This window comes from Heloderma suspectum, chromosome 2 (assembly GCF_057233095.1).
Source record: "Heloderma suspectum isolate Gila_16-S chromosome 2, 16-S_ref, whole genome shotgun sequence".
NCBI classification, from domain to species: domain Eukaryota; kingdom Metazoa; phylum Chordata; class Lepidosauria; order Squamata; family Helodermatidae; genus Heloderma; species Heloderma suspectum.
This window is the reverse complement of record NC_139459.1, coordinates 215,898,849-215,911,898: the sequence shown is the minus strand read 5'-3', so window position 1 is coordinate 215,911,898 and position 13,050 is coordinate 215,898,849. Positions and strand designations below refer to the sequence as shown.

At 42.8% G+C, this 13,050-nt stretch overlaps 1 protein-coding gene across 4 annotated transcripts in view; it reads right to left on the bottom strand.

Moving 5' to 3' along the window:
* ASPSCR1 (ASPSCR1 tether for SLC2A4, UBX domain containing) overlaps nucleotides 1–13,050 on the bottom strand; it is an 83,967-nt gene that overhangs the window by 32,461 nt on the left and 38,456 nt on the right. For all 4 annotated transcript variants that reach the window (XM_084837857.1, XM_084837859.1, XM_084837855.1 and 1 more), the window contains 5 exons: nucleotides 12,003–12,142; nucleotides 5,062–5,143; nucleotides 3,697–3,763; nucleotides 1,682–1,744; nucleotides 1,397–1,449 (listed from right to left, as the gene is read on the bottom strand). In XM_084837857.1, coding sequence (XP_084693983.1) covers nucleotides 1,397–1,449; nucleotides 1,682–1,744; nucleotides 3,697–3,763; nucleotides 5,062–5,143; nucleotides 12,003–12,142 — 405 coding nt within the window. The remainder of the gene's footprint in view (nucleotides 1–1,396; nucleotides 1,450–1,681; nucleotides 1,745–3,696; nucleotides 3,764–5,061; nucleotides 5,144–12,002; nucleotides 12,143–13,050) is intronic.

Genomic DNA, 13,050 nt, shown 5'->3' with positions numbered 1-13,050 from the left:
ACAGATCTCTTGAACTGGCCAAAAGACAACAACCCAATTCACTGGCATTACCTCCTAACCACTGAAATGAAAGCAGTTTGTGTGGACATTGTTAATAATAAGGTGTAAACCTTTAAACATTTTGCTTTAATGTAGCTTTGTGCTCCTTCCACAGGAACAACAATACATACTGTAGGCCCCTGTAGCCTCTGCCCCCTTTCCTTTTCTTTCAATAAGCTTGCTTCTAGGCTAAAGAGATTAAGGGTGCAATCCTACTCACGTTTAGACAGTAAAAAGTCCTACAACATGCATAGGATTATGCCCTAAAGCTGCAATGTTATGCACAAACCTCAGTGAACACAGTGGAAATTATTTCTGAGTAAACACACATTGGATCAGACCACATGCATACATGTCCACCCTATGTATTCTTGCTTTGTTCTAGTTGTGTTTTGGGAGACTCAAATAGTTAAAAAGACTCACTAGCACCCCCCCCCCACACACACACACACACACCTTACAGCATTAAATCTAGTTGAAACCAACTTCTTCTGATAATTTGGTACTTTTTTCAGTACCAAATAAACAAAGTCTATACCTTAGATCTGATCATCCATCCTATAGGGCCTGTTTTCACAACTAGTCGCAGTGCCGATTGGCCCCATCCTGAATATTCAATCCCCAACTGTGCATTGCCATTTCATGCAAACCTGGCCAGCAAGGGTTATGCAAGGATTAAACAACCCTCACGTACCCCTGCATGGTGACTGTTACAGTACAATTCTGTGTATTCAATCCTATGATTTCATTGGTGATAACACCTAGGTAAGTATGCATATAATCGCAATCTTAATCTCTTACCACCACAATAGGATAATCAATTGTTCAATTATATCTAGTGATCTTTTTCCTGTTATGCTAGTGATGTGCCTTTCTATTCCAACCCAAACTTCCACCCCTTGCCAGAACTTTTTCACAAGAGTGGTAGGGTTTGGTAGCAAAGAGCTTCCTGTCAAAGACCTTGTCTCACTCACAACAAAAAGGGCCTTGCCAAAAGTACCTACGCTCAGCAATGGGAAGTCCACACGTCATCTAGCAGAACAAGGAGAAAAAACTAAACCAAATAAAACCACTTAAGCTCTGAAATAGCACATTTCATCTACCCTTGGTTTAACCAAGACCTACAGAGGTAATTATTCATGTCCTTAAAAACAAAACTGTGGAACAGGAGTGAGCAACTTGTGGCCCTCCAGATGTTTTGGCCTACAATTCCCATCATGCCTCATCATTGGCTATGCTGGCTAGGGCTGATAGGAGCTGTAGGCCATCTGGAAGGCCACAAGTTACCCACCCCTGCTGTAGAGGGTATTTTGTGATAAGAGAAACAAATCAAAGAGAAGGGGGTTACAACCATTACCTGGAAAAGGGTCAAACTGTCATCACTCAGGATGGATCTGGGAGGTGTAATAACTAAAGTAAAAGACAAAATTCTTATTAGGGACAGAGAACAAGAAAACGATAAAGTTGGTTTAGGAAAGGATGGGGTAGTGGGGAGGAAGATAGAAACAAGCCTGCACTAGCCCAAGTCCAGTCATGTAGCAATTAAAATCTAGGATTAGTCAAACCATATCCCCTGATCTAGATAGTGACAATAAACTTGGGGTGTTGGCTGTTAAGTTATAAAGTATAAATCTGAACTTACATAGATAAAATTGTATCTCTGGATCCGAAAGGTGGCTTTTCACAAAGGCCCTCAGAACGCCAACTGTCAGATAAAGTTAGAAAAGGGGTGTATGGAGCAAAATATATATTATGAGCACCATCCTCTTTAGGACACTGACTACATCCCCTTTGGTGCTGTGCTTTGAAAAGAACTTCAGTGTAGTCACTGTCTTGAAGACCCATGGAGCGGAATGAGCAAGAGGAGATGCCCCGATTGGTCAGCACCTTTTTTAGGTTCCCCCAAAAGCAGCTGGCTGGCACACATCTGTCCCCGCTTCCAGCATTATCGCTGCATGTACTGCCTCTATAGTTAAGATATGTTCTTCCCCTACTTTCGAGACTTTGGCACTGAGACGTTAACCATCCTTCAACTTATGAAAAATGTCTATCTTACTAACCAAGCCCCTCCCCACTTGGTTTCCCAGATATACACACACACACACACACAAGGCTCATAGCAATCTCCAATCCTTCTGCCTAGGAATAGAAGAAGCCTCTTTTCATGGCTTCCATTTTATATTAACTGTCTACCAAGACTTCTCTGCTTTCAGTGAATGGCTCAGAAAGGTCACCTCCTCTGAAGGAAGTGAGGTGGGTTTAATCTACTAATCAGAGACTCTCAAACCAATTGTTCCTAGCATTTCTAGAGTATGAGAAAGATGAAGTAACAAGGAACATGGCTGCTTCTAAGTGGAGATAACAGCTAAATTCAAAATGAACACAGAGCAGTAGAATGAGCACCAAGAACAGTGACAACCCCACAGTCCTCTCTATTCCCTCTCCCTACACTTAAATACTTCACTTCTTCCCTCAATATTTATTTATTTTTTATTTTATTTATTGTAAACATTTGTATCCCGCCCTATACCATTAACATCTCAGGGTGGCGTACAGATGAAATCAATTTAAACAGTATAAAACAATAAATTTAAGCAGCTAAAAGCATATTAAACAATATTTTAATATTTAAACAGCTAAAAGCATATTAAAAGCAACAGATAAAGGCAGCAATGGGAAATTCTACTGCAGCTAACAAGGACCTCTAGACCAGTCAACTATCATCTGTACAGCATCGAGAAGAACTTCCTGATGGTATGAGCTGTTTGATGGTGGAACAGACTGCCTTGGAAGGTGATGGACTCTCCCTTGAGAGAGGTTTTTAAGCAGAGGATGGATGGCTGCCTGTCAGAGATGCTATAGTTAGTGGATTTCTTGCATCGGCGATGGGGGTTGGGGGGTTGGACTAGATGACCTTTGAGAACCTTTCAAACTCTATGATTCTATCTCAGACGTTCTACCTGGCATGTTCCACCTATCTCAATCTAGCATTTTGGAAATAAGGTGGATGATACACACCTCACACTAAGAAAGCAGTAACTTCTGAATCCTACTTCAGGCCACTGATGTGCAAAGTAACAGTCATCCTAAAGTTCCAAATTGCAACAGGCCTGAGGAGGAGGAAGAGGGATTCACTGGGAGAAATGGACATTGAGTTTTGTAGACAGGATGGATGCAAGGCCGAGGCAGAAAGGAGAGTTGGGCGTGTGCCCTACCATGCAGCAGGAAGTTCTAGCCGTCTGCTATTTAGAGGTGAAGGAAGCCTGGCTTTACTTTTGGACCCTGGCACATTTAAGAAGAGTGGTTGATTCAAATTCTCTCCAGTTTCCAACTCTTTTTTTGGGCTCTGGTTGAAACTACACTGGACCAACACCCTGTTGTTCAATAGTCTCATCTGGGCATGACTAATGCCCGCGGTAAGTGGCCTGGAAGAGAAGCCACTGGGCAGTTGTCAGAAACACATCCTGTTTAGAGAACAATCTCAGCCCTCCTCCATACAGCTCACAGTGCATATGCCTCAAGCTTTTAAAGCACTACCCGAATAAAGCTGCTAGAGACATTAAAGTGCAACCATCTCAAGTAAAAAACACTAGGCCTGACAGCAAGGAACTGTTGCTCTATTTCAATGCTATTTAAATAAGGCAGATAAACTCTTACCCGTTTCACTGGGGTGGAAGAAGCCCTGTAGGATATGACGATCTGGGAAGTAAACTCTCAGTACCACCTAGTTGAAGACAACAAGCCAGGAGTCCACTCAGGTAAGCACAAACCATAGCATGACTTCTTCTATCTTTGGGCAAGATCTTTGGGCAAGACTATCTTTCCAGCTCATTCGCTGGAATCTGCACCTTTCCAAGAATGGACAATTATGGCTGGCTGAGCCTGTATATGTGGCTTGCAAGACTGTAACTCTGTGGATACCTGACAGGGTTGTCCTAGAAACCAATACCAACAGGAAATTGGGACCAGTCAGGAACAACTGTGGATATCTGGGGTGGTGTAGTGGCTAAGACTGAGCTATGGATCAGGAAGTTTCCAGTTCAAATCTTGGCTCTGCCAAGGTGGGCTTAAGGAAGACACTGAGCAGGTTCACATGATCATGGAGGGAAAATAAGCCATGGTGGCTTATTTTCCCTCCCTGCGCATGATAGTTGAGAGCCGCCCAACTAGCATAATTACCCTCGCCAGGCACAGGTGTCATCATGTCCAAACCCGGCGAGGGTGGGTGGCCGGGGTAATTTACAAACCACCCAGCAACCCTAGAACAAGCCATGGGTTTCAGGGTGGTCTGCAAACTACCCCAGCCACCTGTCTTCGCCAGGTTCGGAAATCACAACAACCTACACCTGGCAAGGGTAATTACGCTAAATAGGCAGCTCATGACTGGCATTTGTGGGGAGGCAAAATAAGCCACTGTGGCTTATTTTCCCTCTGCCATTGTGCAAACCCGGTCAGTCTCTCTGATTCAGCCCTTCCATCTGCAATATGGCTTATCTGTATAAGATATCTTCATTCCTTATACAGATAAGGAAGATTCCTTATACAGATAACAAGATAATATACATTAAAGGTTTTCAGTACATGAAGGGCTTTCAGCACTCTAAAAGTACTATATACTTGTGAGGTATTATTCTAGCTTCATGCCGGATTCCACGACTGTAGCAAGAGAGCTATTGCATCTCATACCAATGGGGAGAACTGGAGGCAAAGAACAAAGGGAGCAGAATAGGCAAGAATTCGATCGCCCATCCAGCCTTAAGAATTCTGCTATGGTGACAGCTAAAGCCTGCCAACCCTGTTTGTCATTCAGTGAATATCCAGGTTGACTGATTCATCTGGGAGGTTGAAGGAAACATATGTAAAGAAGAAAAATCGATGGTGGGAGAAGCTTTGGTATAAGACTTTCCACCCCCATATCCTGAAAGGCACAGGTAATTAGCACCCATGCATCCCTTCAAATTACCTAATTCCACATTTTCCATTTTTGTGAAACGTTTCAAGACCCCAAAAGTAAGGAGGTACCTTTGGATAACGCTCCAACTTCTCCTTCACTTGAGCTTCTCGCTGTGCCTGTGTCATCAACGGAGCTTCTTCCAAGCGCTTCCTAGGAAGAGAGGAAGCTTAGCAGGCCAGAACAGTCAAGAGATCAAGACAGCCATTCCATACACTTGCATAATAAATCCATCATCAGTTTAAGCTCAGTATCCATACATTCTAACATACCCTCCTTCCTACCATCCACCTTAGGGTATGAAAACTCCCTAAGAGTCTAAAACAAAGCACCTCTACATGCTCCCAAAACAGGTTTGTAAAAGAGACTACAGTCTGAGTAGATCTCAGAAATCCTATGACCAGATCATTTAAGTCAAACTTTTACTACTACATTTTAACCAAATATCTGCTAGCCTACCAATTTTCAAACCTTTTTGAAAGCTAGACTTTCAAACGCCAGGTATGTTGTCTCCTGGGAGGACGGATTAGAGATGTGACTGAAAGGTTGCCTGCACTCATAAAGCCCACTGACAGGTATCCCTTTCTTCACATCCATGTGGGAACAAACGATACGCCAAGCGGAGCTATGAAGAAATCACGTCAGACTTTGAAGCTTTGGGAAGGAAACTCAAGAACTTTGGGGCCCAGATAGTTTTCTCATCCATCCTTCCAGTAATTAGAAGAGGGATAGAAAGGGAACGAAAAATACTCCGGGTGAATGACTGGCTATGAAGGTGGTGCCGACGAGAGAGATTTGGATTCTGGGACCACAGGCTATACTTCCTGGAAGATGGGCTGTTGGCAAGGGATGGGTTGCACCGCACAAAGGATGGGAAGAATGTGTTTGGCCACAGCATGAAGCACTTCATCAGGAGGGCTTTAAACTGAATCCTACAGGGAAGGGAGATGTAATGTTGGGAGTAATAATGGACGTAGGCGCATGCACTGCAACGGAGAGACCAGCTCTAATAGCGCCCAATAATAGTCTTCAGACACATGTAGGAAGAAAGCCAGACTATGAAGCACATGGTCTTCAATGTCTATATACTAATGCCCAGAGTACGGGAAACAAACAGAATGAACTTGAACTCTTAATACAGGAGGGAAATTATGACTTGATAAGTATACCTGAGACTTGGTGGGATGACTCTCATTACTGGAATACAGCAATTGAAGGATATAACTTGTTCAAAAAGAACAGGAGGAACAGAAAGGGAGGTGGGGTTGCACTGTATGTGCAAAATACATATCTCTGCACAGAAATACAGGAGGATGAGCTTGGTAGCCCCTTCAAGAGCATCTGGATCAAAATAAATGGAGCAAAGAATAAAAGGAACCTGGTGGTCGGAGTCTACTACCGGCTACCCAATCAAGGAGAAGACAAGGATGAAACTTTTGAAAAGCAAATAGCCAATGTTTTAAGGAAGCATGATGTAGTAGTAATGGGGGACTTCAATTTCCCCGATATTTGTTGGGAGACAAATTCTGCAAAACATGGCCCCTCCAGGAAATTCCTGACTTGTGTGGTGGATAACTTCCTCCTACAGAAAGTAGAGGAAGGAACTAGAGGATCAGCTGTCCTTGACTTGATCCTAACCAACAGAGATGACTTAGTGGATAAAGTAGCAGTTACAGGAACTGCTACAGGGGGAAAGCAACCATGTTGTACTTCAGTTCTTGATTCTAAGGGAAGCAAAAGCCAAGTGTAGTCAAACGCGTACCCTGGATTTTAGGAAAGCTGATTTTAATAAACTCAGAACAATGATCAGTAAGGTCCCATGGCAAGCAACTCTAATGAGAAAAGGAGTCCAAGATGGGTGGGAGCTTTTAAAAAACAAAATTCTCAAGGCACAATTACAAACAATTCCAACAAGAAGAAAAGGTGGAAGACAACAGAAGAAGCCAATGTGGCTTCACAAAAAGCTTAGGGATGACCTGAAAACAAAAAAGGACACATATAGGAAGTGGAAAGAAGGCCAAGTAACAAAGGAAGAGTACAGGCAGGTAGCACAGAATTGCAGGGATGGTGTCAGGAAGGCTAAAGCTGAGAATGAGCTGAGGTTAGCGAGGGATGCTAAAAACAACAAAAAGCCTTTCTTCAGCTATGTGCCTAGTAAACGGCAGAGGAAAGAAATGGTTGTTCAGCTATTAAATAAGGAAGGCAAAACGATAACAGATGACAAAGAAAAGGCAGAGGTGCTCAATTCCGACTTTGGCTCAGTCTTCTCCCAAAAGAGGGTCTATGACCCCCCTGGCAAAGGCGAAGTACAGGCTGAAAGGGCAGGATTGCAGCTTGAGATCGATAGGCATATGGTCAAGGAACACCTAATTACTTTGAATGAGTTCAAATCTCCAGGGCCAGATGAACTGCATCCTAGAGTAATAAAGGAACTGGCAGAAGAACTCTCAGAACCACTGTCTATTCTCTTTGAGAAATCATGGAGGACGGGGGAAGTGCCAGATGACTGGAGGAAGGCTGATGTTGTCCCTATCTTCAAAAAGGGTAAAAAGGAGGAACCTGGGAACTACAGACCAGTCAGTCTGGAGCAGATGATAAAGCAATCCATCTGGAAGCACCTTGAAAACAATGCAGTGATTACTCGAAGCCAACATGGATTTGTCAAGAACAAGTCCTGCCAGACAAATCTGATCTCATTTTTTGATCAAGTCACCTCCCTTGTGGATGGTGGGAATGCTGTAGACATCATATACCTCGACTTCAGCAAAGCTTTCAACAAAGTGCCCCATGATATCCTGATGAGCAAACGAGCTCAAAGTGGGCTAGATGAAACAACGATCCAGTGGATCCACAGTTGGCTACAGAATTGGACTCAGAGTGCTTATCAATGGGACCTTCTCAAATTGGGAAGAGGTAACGAGCGGGGTACCGCAGGGCTCAGTCCTGGGCCCAGTGCTCTTCAACATTTTTATTAATGACTTGGAGGAGGAGGTGCAGGGAATGCTGATCAAATTTGCAGATGACACAACATTGGGTGGGATAGCTAATACCCTGGAAGACAGAAACAAAATTCAAAGTGATCTGGATAGACTGGAGTGCTGGGCAGAAAACAACAGAATGACATTTAATAGGGATAAATGCCAGGTTCTGCACTTAGGAAAAAAGAAACCAAATGCACAGTTACAAGATGGGGGAGGCGTGGCTCAACGACACTGCAAGCGAGAAGGACCTTGGAATTGTTGTCGATCACAAGCTGAATATGAGCCAACAATGTGATGTGGCTGCAAAAAAGGCCAATGCTATTTTGGGCTGCATTCATAGAAGCATAGCTTCCAAATCCAGGGAAGTACTAGTTCCCCTCTATTCAGCACTGGTTAGGCCTCATCTGGAGTACTGTGTCCAGTTCTGGGCACCACACTTTAAGAAGGATGCAGACAAACTGGACAAGGTTCAGAGGAGGGCAACAAAGATGATCAGGGGACTGGAAACAAAGCCCTATGAAGAGAGACTGAAAGAACTGGGCATGTTTAGCCTTGAGAAGAGAAGACTGAGGGGAGATATGATAGCGCTCTTCAAGTACTTGAAAAGTTGTCACAGAGAGGAAGGCCAGGATCTCTTCTTGATCATCCCAGAGATTCCGGCTGAACATCAGGAAAAGCTTCCTGACTGTTAGAGCAATACAACAATGGAACCAATTACCTAGGGAGGTGGTGGGCTCTCCCACACTGGAGGCGTTCAAGATGAGGCTGGACAGCCATCTGTCAGGGATGCTCTGACTCGGATTCCTGCATTGAGCAGGGGGTTGGACTCGATGGCCTTGTAGGCCCCTTCCAACCCTACTATTCTATGATTCTATACCTACATGTGCCCACAAAAAACTGGTCTGCATCAACACTACATGTCTTACAAGAAATTCAGACTAATTTCTGAAATAATCCATTGTGCAAATTAATTCTTGGTTGAGAGAAAAAAGTCCACTGGCAATATCTTTGTATGTATCTTTGCCACATTTCCCCCTTGTGGTGTAGAAAAGAAGTTGTTATAAGCATATAAGTTGAAACTATGTAATACGGGTACTTATATTTGGAAACTTCGTGCACAGGTACCCCCTGACCTATATGACTCACTTCGTTCTCAAAGGCTATAACAATTTCCAAACCAGTGTTGGGGTGGGGGTGGGGCAGAGAAATACAGGGTCCTTAAGAAACCTCAACTTTATAAACAGAAAGGTCAATTCAGCCTTACCTATGGCGTAACAAAATGCCACACCACAATACCAAAGGAATGATTGGAAATTTAAAAGAGAAGTTTGATTCATTTGACATTTAACAAAAATGATGATTCACCAAGACTGATGAGAGGTAAGAATTTACTGTAATCGGAGAACTTAACAATAAAACTGCAAGTACAACTTAAGAGGTGTTCTTACGGGTATTTCTGTTCAAATGAAGTCAGCGCCACAGTTTAATTTTGTCTACTTTAAAAAATGATATAGCAGTCTTCATTTAATCTACCTAATTGCTTCACTATCAACATGTTTTTTCAAGATTTTACAATGTTTCAAAGAAAAAACAGCCCATGAAAACATACAAATATACACCAAGTGTCAATGGTACATATGCTTACAGAAAGACCATTTGTGCATTAGTTAGTTTGTACATTAGCCCTTCCATCTAGGTTTTGGTTTTTGGTTTTTCAAAACCTGAACAAGACAACAAAACCACTTTTCCTAAAATTGATCACAGTCCTGACAGCAACACTCTGACCAGGTTTGCACAATCACTGTGGCTCACTGTGGCTTATTTAAGCCACAATGAACCACAGCATTCGCGGACACCATCTTGAATATTCAAACCACAGCCATAGCTTATTGTGTTATCCAAACCCAGGGAGCATGAGTTATGAAAGGGTTAAACAACCCTCACAGAACCCATGGCCTGTTTTGTGGTTATGCGAGGGTTGTTTAACCCTCGCATAACCCACAGTCCCCAGGTTCAGATGACATGACAAGCTGCAGTTGCAGCTTGAATATTCAAAATGGTCACTGGTACCCACTACAACCCACAGTCAGCTATTTCATCATGCAAACCACCCTATTGTCTATTTTATTGTTTACACATTGTTGCATAAACTGTTTAATCACCAATTCACATAGAGGTTTTGTGCCGATTTCTAAAACATGGTGATCTGTATCTGCAATGGTCAGTAAAGTTACCTCCTTATTTCTGGATTCAACTTTTCTCTTCAACTATCGAAGTAGGATGACCATAAGATCTAATGGCAGTATACATTATAAATACAGAACACTATACAGAACATTGTTATACTGATATCAAGTATAAAGTGAAAAGTACACAGGGCAACTATCTCTTTTTAAAGGTGAGAAACTGCAGAATCCAACAGCCTCCTCTAGGCTACCTTAAAAGCCCCCTCTAGGCTCCCCTAAAATTGAGCACAAGGGTAATCTGTCCTCTCGTTTATGTATTATCTGTGATCTGCAATTGGTATTATCCCCTGCATTCCTTCCATGTGCTTGATTCTGTGGGCATAGCCTTTCACCTGCAGATGAAGATTCCAGTTTTCAACTGGATATTATCACCACTTGGTGTAAAAATGAGAGGAAACAAAATTCCTGACTTAAAAGTAGCCTGGATTTGCTTTTTGGCTTAGCACCTGAGAGACTTGCACTGTGATCAAAGGAACTAAAGGAGATTGCCAAGACATAAACAAAGAAACTATGAGCTTTGTTGTCCATTCATCTATCCTCTTACCAGTGTTTATAATAGAGACATCTAAGCAAATGACAGCGCAGAAAGAACGTCCAAGCAACCTTATGACCTAGTTGCGCTGGCTAGAGTTATGGGAAACCAATAGGGCTTATGAACCTGAAACGTCAGCTAGCAAAATCCCAGCCTAAAGAATAAACCTTCAGCCTTACAAAAGGCAGGGAATTGCCATCCAGTGGTATTTGTGAGTCTGGAAAAACTACTGCAGCCTGCTCTGAGCGCAGATTTTTCTTCCACTCAGAATATGCATTTACCATGCATAAAGCTTCCACTGTCTAGAATGTACATTCAATATAAAAATGTTTCCCTTCCACTTCCAAATCAACGTTAAGGCTGCAATCCTATGCACCTTTACTTGGGAGAACATCCCATTGATGTTCTCCACTTCTAAGAAAGTATGCTTAGGGATCGTGCTGCACCTGTGTCAGATTTTGAGTTAGATTCTCCAACTCTTAGGAGAACGCATTGAGATTCTATCTTGGGCAGGTGAACATAGTTGCTTAGTTTGGAAACGACAAGACAGACCCAAAATCTCCAAGAACATGGAGGACATTGAGCTCAGCTTGGAGGCAATCCCTTTTTAGTGTATTCAGCTCTTGTGAATAGAGCTGGTGCCATCATTACAGAACTTCAAACAGGCCCTAAAGACTCATCTGTTTACCTTGGCCTATAATTCAGTTAGGATTCCATTGGGACCACTGCATTTATTGTACTGCCTGGTTCTAACTGTTAATTCTGATTTTATCATTGTTTTTATTATAGTTTTTATCGTTTTATTATATTTTGTGGTATTAATTTTGTTGCAGGCTGCCTTGGAGGGTTTATTCTAAAAGGCATCTTATAAATCTTTAAAATAAATAAATAAAAATAAAGGGTGGGCTCCAATTACCTCATCCCACTAACAGAACAGCTTTCATCAGCAGAATGGGGACAGGGTGATCCCCCCTCCCCTCTGCAGCACTCCACACATCCTCAAAATCTTCTCTGGAGGGTTCAGGTACCCTCTGGATCAGAGTTTAAGAGGGCACAGGGGACTACAGTGGGGAGGACAGAGTTTCACAATGTAAGCAGACATTCACCTGTGCAACACTGAATTCCACCCACATATTCTATTCGTTCAGAAATCAGGCCAATACAGACATATATTGCAATATGTGTTGCATCAACAAGCCCATGAAAGACCCTATAGGCAGAGTGACATAATCAGTAATTTTAAAAAAACTTACCTTTCATTCTGGAGCTGGGCCAAACGTTTCCTCACATCATCTACCGTGACCTCGAAGAACTCATCAGGAAGATCTTGTGTGCCAGAATCCAGTGGCTGCTGCAGATCTGGATGACACACAACTGGCTCTCGCTCCAAACACTGCAGAAAGAACACCAATTGAAGCTATGATGATTGAATCCAAGGAGGCATGGAATCATCACAGCACAAAGAACCAAGTATTTGCACTTACAAAATGGTGCCTTTTTAGGGTGTCCTGCACAAACTGATTTGTTCATTTATCCACACAGAGGCTTCATAGTTGACCTGTGCCATGATCATGTCCCTTGTGAACTCCTGCCCTAATCCACATGCAATATTGTAATATAAACATTATCAAAGGTACAAGGCAGGGACCACATAGAACTGTACCACCACTTCAGATTCCATGTTTGAATACAACAGGTCAAAAAATCCTTGAATGTACAAAATGAGCACAGGAGAAGGCTTCCAACCTAGCTTTCTCATGCAGGGAAGTTCCGAAGACAGGGATAGTTTTAAAAAAGGAATCCCCCAAGTGCATATATAAGGGACAACACAAAACATGCCATTCTGAACTTCTGAATTAGCTCAGTATATAGCCATCTCTCTACACTTTGTAGCAAGCAGCCTTCCCCAACCTGGTGCCCTCCAGATGTTCTGGACAGCAACTCCCAGGATTTCTGACCATTGGCCATGATGGCTGAAGCTGATGAGAGCTGAAGTGCAAAACATTTGGAGGGCACCAGGTTGGGGAAGGTTGAAAGCTGCTGCCACTCCCCCCCTGTCCACAGCAGAGATGTTGCCCATGGAGGATTGTCATGTAAACAGTAAAAAATGCTTGACTGACAGACCTGGGGAAGACTGAAGAAACTTGAAAATCCTCATACCGAAGTGACAAGCAAGGACAAAAGACACCTTCTGCCCCACTGGCTGATGTCAGTAAGTAAGCAGGTGGAGCAGATTTTATAGTGCAGCAGCATCAAGGCTATATTGTGCCACATTTTAGATGATGTTCCAAGCAGGGTAAG